General features: G+C 37.2%; 1 protein-coding gene across 1 annotated transcript; it reads left to right on the top strand.

The window, feature by feature from the left end:
• The first annotated feature begins 12,141 nt into the window (after positions 1-12,141).
• On the top strand, positions 12,142-13,097 carry LOC101589822 (putative olfactory receptor 10D3). The gene has a single exon (XM_004636511.2). The coding sequence runs from the start codon at positions 12,162-12,164 to the stop codon at positions 13,095-13,097; it is 936 nt and encodes a 311-aa protein (XP_004636568.1). The 5' UTR covers positions 12,142-12,161.
• The last annotated feature ends 1,253 nt before the right edge of the window (positions 13,098-14,350 follow it).

Here is a 14,350-nt window from a genome sequence, read left to right as displayed (position 1 = left end):
ATATATGATTTCATAAAAGTATCTTTTCAGATGTTGAACCCTTGAATATATGATTTCATAAAAGTAAAAGATACTGTGTACAGTATTAGAACTACACATTTTCTGTTAATTCCATGTATATTTGAGATTCCAAAAGAAAGAAAAATGTAGATTACAGGTAGAGATAAGCAATATGTTGAAAAGAGGAAGAAATCATCCTGTCCCCAGTTTTCTCCAAATGCTCAGAAAACATCAGAAACAGCAATGTTGTTTCTGTAACTTCTACAGAAATTAAGTAAAATGTAAAATCAAATATTATATTAGAATGAATAAGACTCACTGGGTGAGTTAGAAAGGAGAAGCAATGCTAATCATCAGGAAATGTCTGAGATACTGAGAAAATATAAAATTTTATAACAGTTAACTAAGATTTGTGGATTTTTTAAAATGTATTTAGTACAGGGTCTACAATGTCTCACTACACAGACTGGACTCATAGTGATTCTCCTGTTTTCAGCCTCCCAACTCCTGGAATTACAGGCTTGGGTCTCCATGCCCCGTTTCAATCGCCATCTCAGCTTGTCCTTGGGGGACAGGGCCGGCATGGCAGGCCAGGGATCAAACCCCAGTCGCTGCACTGTACATAAACAGGCGCCTTAGTCCACTTAGCTATCTGGCTGGCCCAGATTTGTGGATATTTTAACATGAGCTGAGGACTGTGCTTAGTCCTTTATGTTTCATTTTTGGTGGTTCATTTCTTTTTTCACTCCTTTAGTACTTTATTTTATTAGTACATCTTATATATGTATAATGATAGCATTCATCATGGGGAATTTGTACCTGTACATGATATCTCTAACTTCTTTTTTCTCCATTCCCATTCTCTACTTTCAATTTAATTCTTTTCATAATTATATGAGGTATGGACTCATTGTGACATCTCTATTTTATGGATTAAAAGATGAGTCTGAGAACTTGAGCAACTTGCTTGAGGTTATCTTTCAGTTCTGCTTGCAGTCAGGCCCAGTTTTCTTTTACTACAAACCAAGCATGGCTCTTAAGTACAATGTGTGCTGTGTAAACATATTAGCAGTAAGCATTTCCCACAGCTACGGCTGTTTACATCATTCTTTGAAACTCAGCAGACAGTCTAACTTGCTTGTCAGGTAATAGGAAGCTCTCAATTAGAAACACACTTGCTAAAAGCTTTCCTACCACTTACATCAAGCTATAAGTACTATTAATGGGTACCAATCAGAAGAAAACTTTTAAATTAGTTATTCTCAGGGTAGATGCTTCTCTTTCTCATTAAGACTCTGACTTTTTCCCTGTAGTTTTTTTACCTCATTTGTGAGGTATACCATGGGGCAAAGTAAATTAATAAGACTGGGGATTGGCTTTGGCTATGTAACAAGGCCCATTAAAGTGTTCATATAGCTCTTTGCAGTTATTATCCTTGACAGTAAGTTTCCTGCATGCCTTTGGTTCTCTCAGCAGTTGTTATTGGAGGGAAAATCTAATCATCAGTGTTGCATACACAGTCACATACATGGCCTCCATCCTGCACATATACTCCTGGGCAATTCCTTTCATATTGTTTTTTCCAGTCTTATATTATGACAATGATTCATCCTAAATCACTGCATTAAAAGGCCTTCTTATAATCTACTTCTATTCCCTTTATGAGAAATAGTAATACAGATATCATTTCCCAATTATTATGTAATTAAGTAGAGTCTACTTGAATTGAAAGAAGAGTGAAAATATGGGTTTCTTAAGCTCAAGACTCTAGATGGATAGATAGTCTATGTAGAGACCACTTTCATCTTAAAATGCATTAGCGGAATTTATCAGTGATATCTTATGGCTAAGTATGGTTCTGCCCAGCACTTTGTAAAAAGCAAAATTAAAACAAGGCAGTTAAGTTGACTAGCAAAGCCAGCAAAAGTAATTTGAAAGTCAAAGTAAATTGCTTTATTTATTTTTTAGCTTTTATTTATTTGGTACAGTGTCTCACTGCATAGTTCAGCCTCATAGTGATTCCACTGTCTCAGCCTTCCCAGTGCTGGGATTACAGGCATGCACCACCATGCCCAGCTTTGGTGGATGGCATGGTGCAGCAGTGGTTCGAGAGCCTGCATAGCATGCAGTACCAGGGATCAAACCAAGGTCCTTGCATTTGCTAGGCAGGTAAATAGACTGCCAAGGTATCCCCCCAGCTCCCAAAATGAATTTAGAATACTAAATGAATTAGAATTTATCAAGCAGTTCAGTCTCATGTTTTAAACAGTTTGTTAATAATTCTTTCTATCAGTACATGGCAGTAAGCAATATCATGCCTCATGTCAAATTTCTGCTCTATTCTAAAATTGAAAAAGTAGATGCAATTTATATATTTATTTAACTTATTGTGAAGATTACAAATTTGCAAACAGTAGCCAATGCATGCCTTTATGTATCTCTTCTCATTGATCTTATTTTTATTTTGCACAGAGTGGTTTAGTGCAAGAGCCTAAACATAGCTAAATTTTTTAAATTATTTGTACTATTGAGTTGAACATCTCCATGTCATGGTTGTATGTATTAGCTTTTTGACCTCTGTCAATTTTAGTATTTATAAAATTCTTGTTAAACATTTGGAAGCCAAAGTCAGCATGAATATATCACGATTGTATCTTCTTTATAACTCATAATTATTAAACAGATTATTTTTACTCTAAGGAATTTGCAGAGAACTAATGTAAACATAGTTCCTTCAACTGATAAAAATGTCTTAAGTAAAGATATGAATGCACAGAAATGAATGCACTTAATCTGGAAATCTACATTCCACTGTCTGAGTTGCTTTTCTCACATTGCTTGGACAGCATACCTTATGTCAACAATTAAGGAAGGAAAAGTTTATTTAGCATGAAGTTTGTGGAGGTTTCAGTCCATACTTCACTGGCTCCAAGGGAGAGTGGCGCATGGAAGAAGGCAACAATTCATAGTGCCAAAACCCCAGCAAAAGCAGGCAGAGCAAAAAGGGAGAAGCAGAGCGAGCAAGCCTCTTTCTCTCCCTTATATCCTATGCGGGCGCCTGGCCCCAGAGCAGGTGTAACACTCATGCCCATAATCCCATCAATGGACCGTGAATCAATGACAAACTCTGGATGCCCAGGCTCTGACTCCATGAGGCTATAAGGGATCATCTAGACACAAAGTAATGGATTCATCAAGCAAGCTGAGTTCTTAGTAGTTTTCCACTTACTTTAAGTTAGAAATTTTTTGAACATTGTGGCTTGAATAAAAAAAAATCATGTTTTCAAAAGTGGAGTTTTAAGAACATAATTATATTATGACAACACTAACCAAGTGTATTGATTAATCCATTAATGGGTTCTTACCTGAGTCTGTTCTTAAGAGGAGGTTTAATGATTGGAAGAAGTTGGTCATTTGGGGTGTGACTGGTTATGTCTTGTCCTCAGCCCTTTCCCCTCTCTCTTGCTCTCTTCCTTTCTTTCTGCTTCCTATGTACTTCATGGAGACATACAGTTCTGCTCTGCCATGATGTTTCTGCCTTGGAGTAAGATGACCATAGCCTGAAAGTCTGAAAGCCATGAGATTGCATAAGTCTCTTTTCCTTTCCATTATTTTACTCTGGAATTTGGTAATGGAGTAAAAGTTAATCAACACTCTGCTGTGTTAAGTTAGCAAATGTTTAATGTAGACTTGCTAAGTCATTTAGCTAGGAGTTATGGAGAATTCGAAAGAATGACAATGGGCTATTAGAAGTCTTTATGAAATTTATTATGAAGCATGTATTACCAATGATGAAAGTATAATTAAAATGTGCAGTGCATTTATATGAGAGGTTCACTTGGTCTGGAAATAGAATGGCCCTGCAGAAGATAAATATAAATAAATTAAACTTTATTTGCTAGAAATACTTGAAAATATGGGAAAATTTAGAAATAGAGAAAGTTTGACCATTAAGCAAAATATTGAGAATTTGCTTCAACATAGAAATGGTAAGATAATGAGATGAGTTGTTTTTTCTCCAATTAAATAAGTTAATAATATAAAGGGCCAGTCAGATAACTCAGTGTATTAAAGCACCTGCTTAGGCAGACCTAGTGATCGGGGTTTGATTCCCAGTATGCGGTTTTGACCCACCCTCGGGCACAACCAGGACAGAGACTGAGGCTGGGCGTGGTGGTGCGTTTCTTGAATAACAGAGCTTGGGAGGCTGAAAACGGAGGATCACTATGAGTCTGATCTGTGTAGTGAGACCCTATAGACCCTATACTAAATACATAAAAAATCAATAATATAGAGCCAGGTGTGGTAGTGCATGCCTATAATTCTGGCACTCAAGTGGCTGAGACAGAAGAATTATTGTAAGTTTGAGGCCAGTTAGGTTACATATGAGTTCAAGGACACCTTGAATAACACAGCAAGACCTTGTATCAGAAACATAAAGAGTCACAATATAGGATGATACATATAATGTATGTTATGCATTTTGTTTATAATATTGCATAATGTAGTGGTTGATACATTGTGTCAACTTGGCCAGATGACTCCGTGGTGGAGTACTTCCAGCCTGTGGGGGTCCCATCCTGGGACACAATTGGTTCTGCCCCAGAGTGATTCAGCACAAACAGACCATATAAAGGGGCTGAGGAAGGAGTGATGTTCCACTTTGTTGGAGAAACTTCAGTCTTCGCATTTGGCTTGGACTTCATTGCCTGGCTTGTAGCGCAGACTCTTCGGCCTCTGGCTTGGATCCTTCACGTTCCATCGCAGACTCTTCAGCATCCGTCGCAGACTCTTCAGTCTTCCCTTGCAGACCCATGAGCTGATGAATAGAGACTTGCATGGAGCACAGCAGTGAGCTTCAGACCTTGGGACTGAACTCCTTGGTCTCGGGTGTGCAGATGAATCTGCAGCTGACTGTCATAAGCCAATCTTGTAATTCCTTATACATTGTATATCTTGTGTTAATATCTGTTCCTTATATTATATCTGTTCCTCTAAGTAAACCCTGACCAATACACATAATATGGTTTTATGTACCACATAATGATGTTCAATTAGTGACAGATTACAAGTATGATTGTGATTTCATAAGATTTTAACTACTTGAAAAGTTCCTATCACATAATGACTTTAAAGTTGTCTTAAGACTTGAACACAACATGTTTCTCAAGTTTTTGTGATGCTGCTGCTATAAAAAAGCTTAATAGACTGACAATTTATAAAACATGCTATAATTTCCATTATGCAATTGCAGGTCATGATAATGAAAAACAGTGTTACTGGTTTATTTATATTTACTGTGTTATATGTTTGTCATTACTTCACAATGTACTTCTACTTACAGAAAACTTCACTCCAAATCAGAAAGCCATGTCACACAGCACCAGTGTCATTCAATTTAGGATTGCCCAAAGGAGTCACATGGAATAATTGACCTGCACCCTCCAGTTGTATCTAAATAAAGCAATATCAAGATTGCCTATCACTGCATTTCTCAGGATATGTTTCCTTTTTAAGGGACATAGGACTGTGCATTGTTTTATATTACTTTTATAATATTTAATGTCATTTCAATTATTTATAGAATCATATTATAGATTTGTATGTTCTTGTTATAGGCCATGCTAAAAGATTTGGATCTATTTTCAGGACCCAAGGAAAAAAAAAGAGCAATGTTAAGTAAACTGATCAGGCTAACTCTGTCTGGTCTCCTTTGTCTCTGTATTTAGTTTCCATGGAGAGTTTAGACAGGGACTGGTGAGTCAACAACAGGCCGAAGCTGGGTCACAAAGCCCTCTGAAATGAGATGTGAACTTTGAGGTCAATAGAAATGTAGAGAAACATTACATCCTTCCAATTTGTCTTAATCCCTTGCACGTGTAGGAAAACTACAAGATCCAGTAAATAATACACTATTCAAATAATTTCAAAGTTCATCAAGTATAGTGAAGCTTGTTATCTTCCACATCTACTGGTCTTTGTATGCTCAGATCCTCAATTCACACCTACATATATGAGAGTATAAACCTGGTGTTACTCCTGTACCCCTGGGAGAGCTACAATTCTGTGTGTGTTCTGGGATGACCTTGGAACATTTGGATCTGACTTCCATCCACAGAGTTCACCTCTTTCTTCTGTGGTCTCTAAGGGGTCCCAAATACCACTCCCCTTTGGGAACCCTTTCATCATAATTCCACTTTGGATTTATGGCCTTCCTACAATATACTTCAATTAAAATTTAACTATCTAGCCTATAAAAATAACCATCTAGCCTATAATAAATATGTGTTATTTTTATAAAACTTGAATTATAAAATTGACTTCAACAATAAAATATCAAATAAAATCTCTTCAAGATATTATGGTACCCTTGTAAAAAAGTATGTATAAATATTGTTCAAATGCATTAAAATATTGTTAGTTCTTCATATTTGATGAGAGATTTATAAATTTATTGTGTACACAAGATCCCATTTGTAATCCAAGAAACATACATGGAGGTATCATTTCAATTTTTAAGGATAAAGTCTTAATGATCCTTCTTCAATGTGTGTAATTTTTACACTCTCATATACCAACAATCACAGAGTTAGGATTTGAACCCAGATCTTTTGATTTAAGTTCATTTGCTCTGGATGTGATGTAGCAATCAATGGTATAGGGAAAAAACATTTTTTGACAGTGTTTGAAAAGTGTCAGGAATAAAAGTTTTAGAAATGATATTATTTTCTTACTTTTCAGGTAAAATTGATTTTTTTTTCTTTGAGGAACCAGGGATTGAACTCAGGCCCTTGTGCTTACCAGGGAAACACTTATTCCACTGAGCCATCTCCCCAGCCCCTCAGGTAAAATTGATAAACTTAGGATAAGTTAGATTTTTTCTGAGGCATCCAGTAGGTCTTCCAGAACAACCCTGGTCCAATTTTACCATCTTGGGCACATGGACCAACTGGTTATAAAAATAAGTTATCATTACTCTTGCTTATAAATGTAAACACTTTCACTTCAGTAGATATTTAAAGTGGTGTCACCTGCCTGAACTTAATAGTAGAGAAACATTACAGCCTTCCAATCTGTCCCAATCCCATGCACTTATAGGAAAACTACAAAATCCAATAAAAAACATAGTGTTTAAAATTTTTTTACATGCAACGTAGGGTGAATAGCCTCTGTGTAATAAAAGGGAGAAAAATGGTCTTATCCTTTCCTTCCTTTGCTTGTTTTTGCTGTCTTCAACTGCAATGAACTGTTTACCTCTGCCATGTGCCATTGTGCCTTGAAGCCAGCTGATTATGTTACCTCTATACACTGAGCTAAAAACCCTTTCTCCCTTTAAGTTTTGATATCAAGCATTTTATATAAGCAAAGAGAAAAATAACTAAGAATTTCATACCAGAGAAGTCAGGTTATTGCTGTAACTATAACCACATGATTTAAGAAATTTTGGGGATGTCTTTGGGAAAAGTTTGAAAAGGTTCAGAGATGCCAGCTTAAAAACAGAGCTGAAATTCTTTAGGCTATACTGTGTGGGAGATTCTGATCAAAACTTAGAAGCCTAGAAAGCTGGGAAAGACCAAACTCATGAGGTTCTTCCTGGGAAGAAGGACTTCACTGGTTACTGGAAAGTTTGTTTGGGTTTTGCTCATGGCCAAGAGTCTTTGTCTGAGACTGAGGTAAAGGGAGAAGCCTAATAAACCTGCCAGAAGAAATTTTAACACAGTTTTATGTTGATGCAATGGTGTGGCTATTGTTGGGGGCTTTTAGTCAGATTTATGTTGAGATTCAAGAGCAAAATGATTTAAAACACTGTGATTTGGGTCAGTAAGGAAGGTCCCATAAATCTGTGGACCACAAAAATAGAGTAGAAGAGATCTTAATTACTGAGAAAAATTAGAATAGAAAATATGGCTCGAGTGCTTCATAAGAAGCAGCAGCACTCCATCCTTTGCAGTGTCAAAATGGCAAAAGTGAAAGACTTTACAATGAGAAGAAATCCATGTTGCAGAATGGTAGCAGCCTGGAGAATTTGTTCCTTGGAATTGGATTCAGAGTGGTCAGTGATCCTGATACTCAACCCCTACAAGGCAAGAGGGAAAGAAGCCAGCCTATTGGTCCAGGTGGTAGCAGACCTTGGCACCACCCATGGGACACTGATTTTTAGGTGCATAAGGAATGGAAAGGTTGTAGAGTGAGGAAGCCTTCCATCCAGATTTCAGAGGAAGCCCTTGAGAGACAGGCTGTGTGTTGCTGAAACGGCAGTGTGGGAAGCTGTGAGTGTGAATCTGAAGATGCCAAGGAGTCCCTAGAAGTTTGGAAAAGATAGAAACATGAATCATCTGAAGAAAACTTCAAAGAGGGACCAGATTGAATCCAAGACAGAAGCCATGGGGGCTACCACAGTCAGAAGTGGTGGAGGAGCAGTTCTACTTAAGCCCTTTGGAATTCACATCTTGCCTCAGATTCTCTCAGATGCTTCACATGAAACTACAGGATTTAATGTTTGCCTTGCTGATTTTTGGACTTGCTTAGGTCCCATTTATTTGTATCCCCCTCTTTATAACTTTGGGAATGAAAATGTCTACCTTGTGCCATTGAGTGTTGAATGTGTTTAACTTTCTCTTCATTTGTCCAAGGGATCACAGCTAATAATTTGTCCCAAGTCCCAGAACAAAATTGGGACATGGACTTTTCAACAATACTAAAACTGTTAGGACCTTGGAACTTTTGGAAATGAAATAAATGTCTTTTGCATGAAAGAATGTACATGAATCATTGGTGGGTAAGGAATAGAATGTTATGTTTTGTGTCTATATGTCCCCCTAAAGCTGCACACAGTCATGAGGGGTATGATTTTCAGAGGTGGCTGAATCTAAAGTTTGTGATTGATTTATGGTCCAAAGCTAGAATTAAGGTTGCGAGTGCTACACCTGCCTAGGGTAAGTAGCCTGCTTACCATATAAGGGACAGAAAGGGCTTTTCCCTGCCTTCTCTCACTTGCTTTTGCTGCCTTTCACTGCCATGCACTGTTGACCTTTGCTATGTGCCACCCTGCTTTGGAGCCATCTGATTATGGACTGATACCTCTACAAATTGAATCAAGTAAACCTTTTTCCCTCTCACTTTGGATGTCAAATATTTTCTCTCAGTGATGAGAGAAAAGTAATGAAGACAGAGTGCTTGAAGGGCCTGGAAATATTTTGAGATAGTTTAGTTGGAATGTATTTTTTAATGAACTGTATTTTTTAAAGTTTAAGCATTCACTGTATTTTTCAATCACCTTCCATTTCCATTTGATTGTAAATAATGTTTATTTTCTTCTTTAATTTTAACTGTGAACCATGGATTATTCAGGAGGGTTTTGTTTAATTTCCATATTTTAATGGAGTTTTTGCAATTTGTTTTGTCAATAATTTTCAGTTTCATTGCCCTATGGTTGGATAATATGCATGGGATAATTTCAATCCTTTGTATTTACTTAAATATGTTCTATGTGCTAGTATTTGGTCACTTTTGGAGAATGCTCCATGTGCAGCTGAGAAGAATGTGTATTCTGATGCCATAGACTGTTAACACAAGCAATCATTTACCTTCTCATAATCTTGAAGACTTCAAAGTTCAAGATCATGGTTCCATCAGGGTTTTAAGAAAGTAATAAATATCAGTGTTCTTACTGTCATCTCACATGGTGGAGTGGTGAAAGGAACAGACAGAGAAATAGAAAGGAGACATAAGGAGAGCGAGCGAGTGGGAGAGAGAGAGAGAGAGAAAGAGAGAGAGAGAAAGAGAAAGAGACAGAGACAGAGACAGAGAGAGGCTGGAAGAGAGACAGGAAGAAGATAAAGAAGAGGAAGAGAGGAAAGTGGTGATACAGGCAGTGGAGGTGATAGAAAGAAGACAAAGAGGGAAAGGGTGGGAAAGAGATAAAGAATAGGAAGAGAGAGAAATAGATCTGTCGGGTGTCTACTTTTGTTTTCTAGAAGAGGACAGGGGCACTATCTTTATAATATTACTTAATCTTAATCTCCTCTTAAAAGTCACTACTTTTAATACAACCTAATGGCAGACAAGGATGTTGGAATTTTGATGTAGGAATTTGAGGGAGACAAAATTCAATCTATAGCAAGAACTATTTAGAAAATGAGGTTAATGTATTTGAAAGTTGATATAAAAAGATTAATAACTTTTTATTCAAATAATATATCCTTACACTGTGCAAATGCTTTCCACCTATGTTCTAAGGTTAGGTCCTACTCCTCACCTGTTCCCATATTTCCCTAGGTCAGTCACACAAACAGAAAGTATAGAATGAATCTAGTTGGTTATGCACATTAATTCCACAGAGGGAGGATCACCATGGTCTCTCTTGTCTCCATCATTTACCAACATCTAATTGCTCCCTTTGCTCAAAAATCTACTTGAGTAGGACCATTCACACATGGAATCTCAAGAACTCCAGGGACATTTAAGTTGCATATATGAGAAAATGATACATCTCTTACTGTCTCTGAAAACATCTATGCAGATGAGATACATTAAACTTTATGTCACTTATCTGAGTTTGTTCTACTAAAAAGAAAAAGATTTCCAGATCATGAAAGAAAGTCCCAGACTCTGGCTTAGAATGTGCACTCCAGGGCAGTTTTGGACAATTGTCCTAAAAAGACAGCAATCAAACTTCTTCCTTGTAAGTGTCACATGTACCATGTTTTTCTCTTTGTTTACTCTTCTTTTATTGCTCATGTATCTGATGGAAAGGAGTATTTAGATTCCTTGGTTAATGAATCTTCTTAGCATTTAGGATGTACAGGAACTTGGAGCTATTCTTAAATTTTCCTTATAACTAGGGATATGCACTTAACTCAGAAATATTAAAACAATGGAAATTATAAATAAACCTACACCTGGATGTCATCAGGTCAATTCTCTCTATAAGGTGTAAAAATTAAAACTTTTTTGTAAGAAGTAAAAACTAAAGCATAACTTGTTGTGAGTCTGATCATGAAAGTAGCTTTGAGATAAACAGTGAAATTCTAAGTATTCTATGAATTAGGGCTGCAGAGGAAATGTGAGTGATTAAAGGGCTTTTACAAAGTTATTTGGGGATATTGTTATTGGACAATATCACGTCAACTTTGTACAAAACAAACAACTGGTATTCAGCTCTTGCCAGTCATTAATTCATTTGTTTCATCATTTTGTCTTTGATTGAGAACCTATGTATCCTATGCTGTGTACTGTCTTTTCTCTCAGAACGTAGTCAATAAACACTAAAACATATTTTCTCTCCCAGATTTTATATTTGTCAGTGTGTGTGTGCGTGTGTGTGTGTGTGTGTGTGTGTGCGCTTCAAAGATGCAAAAACAGTCTGATCCTCTCCCCCTTACTAAAGAGAAGCAACATCTTAAATTTCAAAGAAAAAGTGTCAATAATAATGTTCAACAAAGTAAATCAGGCTGTTGATCCATCACAGATACAGCAGTGTGGAAATTCTAATGTCTTAAAATAAGGATCATTTAGATAACCTGTTGGGCTCTACATTAATTATCTTCATGTATGAAAGTTGCTTAAATCTCATACTATTCAAGTATTTTCTTTTTTTCTGGACATACCACAGACTATTATTCTCACAATTAAGTGAACTTAGATGACATATAAACATTTTGGACCTCAAATCAGTGATTATTCACCTTTCACTATGGCTTACTTTAAAACTCTAAAGAATGAAATGTCATATAATTAATGTTGATTTATAAATGCAGCAATTCTGAATCTGTCTTTCTTATTCCCAGCCAAGTTAAAAAGAAGCTTACATGATTATGAGGCCTGGTGTCTCTCTGCAGTGGCTAAGGAGCAGCATATATTTCGTTGGATCATGTTTTTGCCTATAAAGTCTTTGGTCTAGTATTTTTAAAAGTATTTGACAATAAGGGACATCTAAAAATGTAATCAATACAACAAAACTACTGACTGAAGTAAGTATTAAGTTGCATATGACAATTTCATTCCAATTATAATGTCCTATATTGTGGGTCAGACTACCCATAATTTAGAGCCAAGAGACGGTCATTTACTCTTGTTCCCCCAGTATGTTTCCTCATGGATAGTCAGCCAGGAATTTCCCCCACATCTTCTCCTTTCTCTTTCTTCAAGCACTAACTGTCATGGATGTGAGGAACTGCTCAGTGGTAACTGAATTTATTCTCCTGGGAATCCCACACACACAGGGGCTGGAGATGATGCTTTTTTTCTTATTCTTGCCTTTCTACGTCTGCACTCTCTTGGGAAACTTGTCTATCCTCGTGGCTGTTATTTCTTCTACTCGTCTTCACACACCCATGTATTTTTTCCTGGGGAATTTATCTGTGTTTGACATGGGTTTCTCCTCTGTGACCTGTCCCAAAATGTTGTTCTACCTTGTGGGACTGAGCCGGCTTATCTCCTACCAAAACTGTGTCACTCAGCTCTTCTTCTTCCATTTCCTTGGGAGCATTGAGTGCTTCCTGTATACCCTGATGGCCTATGACCGCTTTGCTGCCATCTGTTACCCTCTGCGGTACACAATTATCATGAACTCAAGAATCTGTGTGACCATGGCTGTGGGCACGTGGCTTTTGGGGTGCATCCACTCCAGTGTCTTGACCTCCCTTACTTTTACCTTGCCGTACTGCAGTTCCAATGAAGTGAATCACTTCTTCTGTGACATCCCTGCTCTCTTGCCCTTGGCCTGTGCTGATACTTCCTTGGCACACAGGGTGAGTTTCACAAATGTGGGCATAGTCTCCCTTGTCTGCTTTTTCCTAATCCTTGTGTCCTACACTCGAATCACAGTCTCTATTTTGAGTATTCGTACAACTGAAGGCCGTCGCCGTGCCTTCTCCACCTGCAGTGCCCATCTCATTGCCATCCTCTGTGCCTATGGGCCCATCATCACTGTCTACCTGCAGCCCACGCCCAACCCCATGCTTGGAACAGTAGTTCAAATTCTGATGAATCTGGTAGGACCCATGCTGAACCCTTTGATCTACACCTTGAGGAATAAAGAAGTAAAGACAGCGCTGAGAAAACTATTGCACGGGACAAGAGAAGCAGATGGATGAACACAATATCTAAGCATTCTTCCAACTATGGAATGTGAAATTTCACTATGGAGTCCTCAGTGTGACACTGACTAGGAATTTTCAGCACATGCTGAATGTTGTGCACTTTTGTATAACAATAATGATGCCTTATCTAATTGTGTAGTTTATAACATCCAGGTTCTGCCAATCATTTTCAAAATAACATGATCTTTGTTGATGTTATTTTCTCTTTCTTCTGTGAAGAAACTCCTGTAACTGGAAGAGAGATTGTTGTAGCCCATGATTTTCCGTACTTTTTTAGATTTACCACCTCCAAATCATGTGTGCAAAGGGGGCAGCCGAAGCTGGAAATTGGTCACATAGGCTGCGGCAAGGCATGGCTGGTGTCTGAGAATAGAGTACCTAAAGCAATCAAGCTACTTCTGTCCTAAACCACTTTTCCTGAGATGAGTCTAGTAATTAGTTGCTAGGCAATACTGTGTCTCTTGATACTAACTTTGTAAAAAGTATGAATAAACATCCCTGGGATTGCTGTTCAGTTCCCTTTATCCAATCCAGAGAAAGGACTAAACTTGACCTCAGCTACGCAAGATGCAGAATGTATGAGATAAAGAAGCCTTGTGAAAGACAGTAAGTAGTAGGAAAACATATTTAAATACCATATTAGAAGATTAGTGGAAACATTTTTGTTTCAATACTAACAAATTAAATGTTGTCTTAAAGGGTACTCTTCTCCATTTTCCTGGAAAGGGAATAATTTGTCATCAAGGTGAGGAAAGTATTCCCTCTCTTTAATCTTTGGCTTAATGTCTAATCTCTTTGATTGGCCCAGGCAGATAGCTAAGTAGAATAAGTGCTTGCCTTGCAAGTGTGCTGAGTTCAATCCCCAGTACCACAAAAACAGAAAAAAAAATAATTTTTTTGATTAAAGTTTCCTAGGCAAAAAATATCTGACCCAATCCTAAGGTAATGAAAAATGTAGTGATGTATATCATATATTTTGGCCTTTTTTCTTCTTCTTCCCAGAACATAGTGTGACAATTAGTGTGATTGAACAATGTCTTTTTATTTTGTAAGTAAGACTGTTGGATTCAGTCATTAGCCTTCCAAGAATTCAAGGAGTGCAAGGCTCTGGAGAATTTTGCTCTCTTCTATGTTAAGTATAATTTATTAGATTTTCTCTTTAATTTTATATATTATTTGGAAAAAATCCATTAAAGAAGTTCAAAAAGTCCTTGTACAATGTAATTTTTATAGTATTTCTGGTACTA

The sequence above is a fragment of the Octodon degus genome, unplaced genomic scaffold (genome assembly GCF_000260255.1).
Source record: "Octodon degus isolate 3935 unplaced genomic scaffold, OctDeg1.0 scaffold00080, whole genome shotgun sequence".
NCBI classification, from domain to species: Eukaryota; Metazoa; Chordata; class Mammalia; order Rodentia; family Octodontidae; genus Octodon; species Octodon degus.
This window is presented reverse-complemented; position numbering and strand designations above follow the sequence as displayed.

What these genes read in the sequence shown, in the direction of transcription:
- LOC101589822 (XM_004636511.2), top strand. Translation starts at nt 12,162, where the DNA reads ATGGATGTGAGGAACTGCTCAGTGGTAACTGAATTTATTCTCCTGGGA.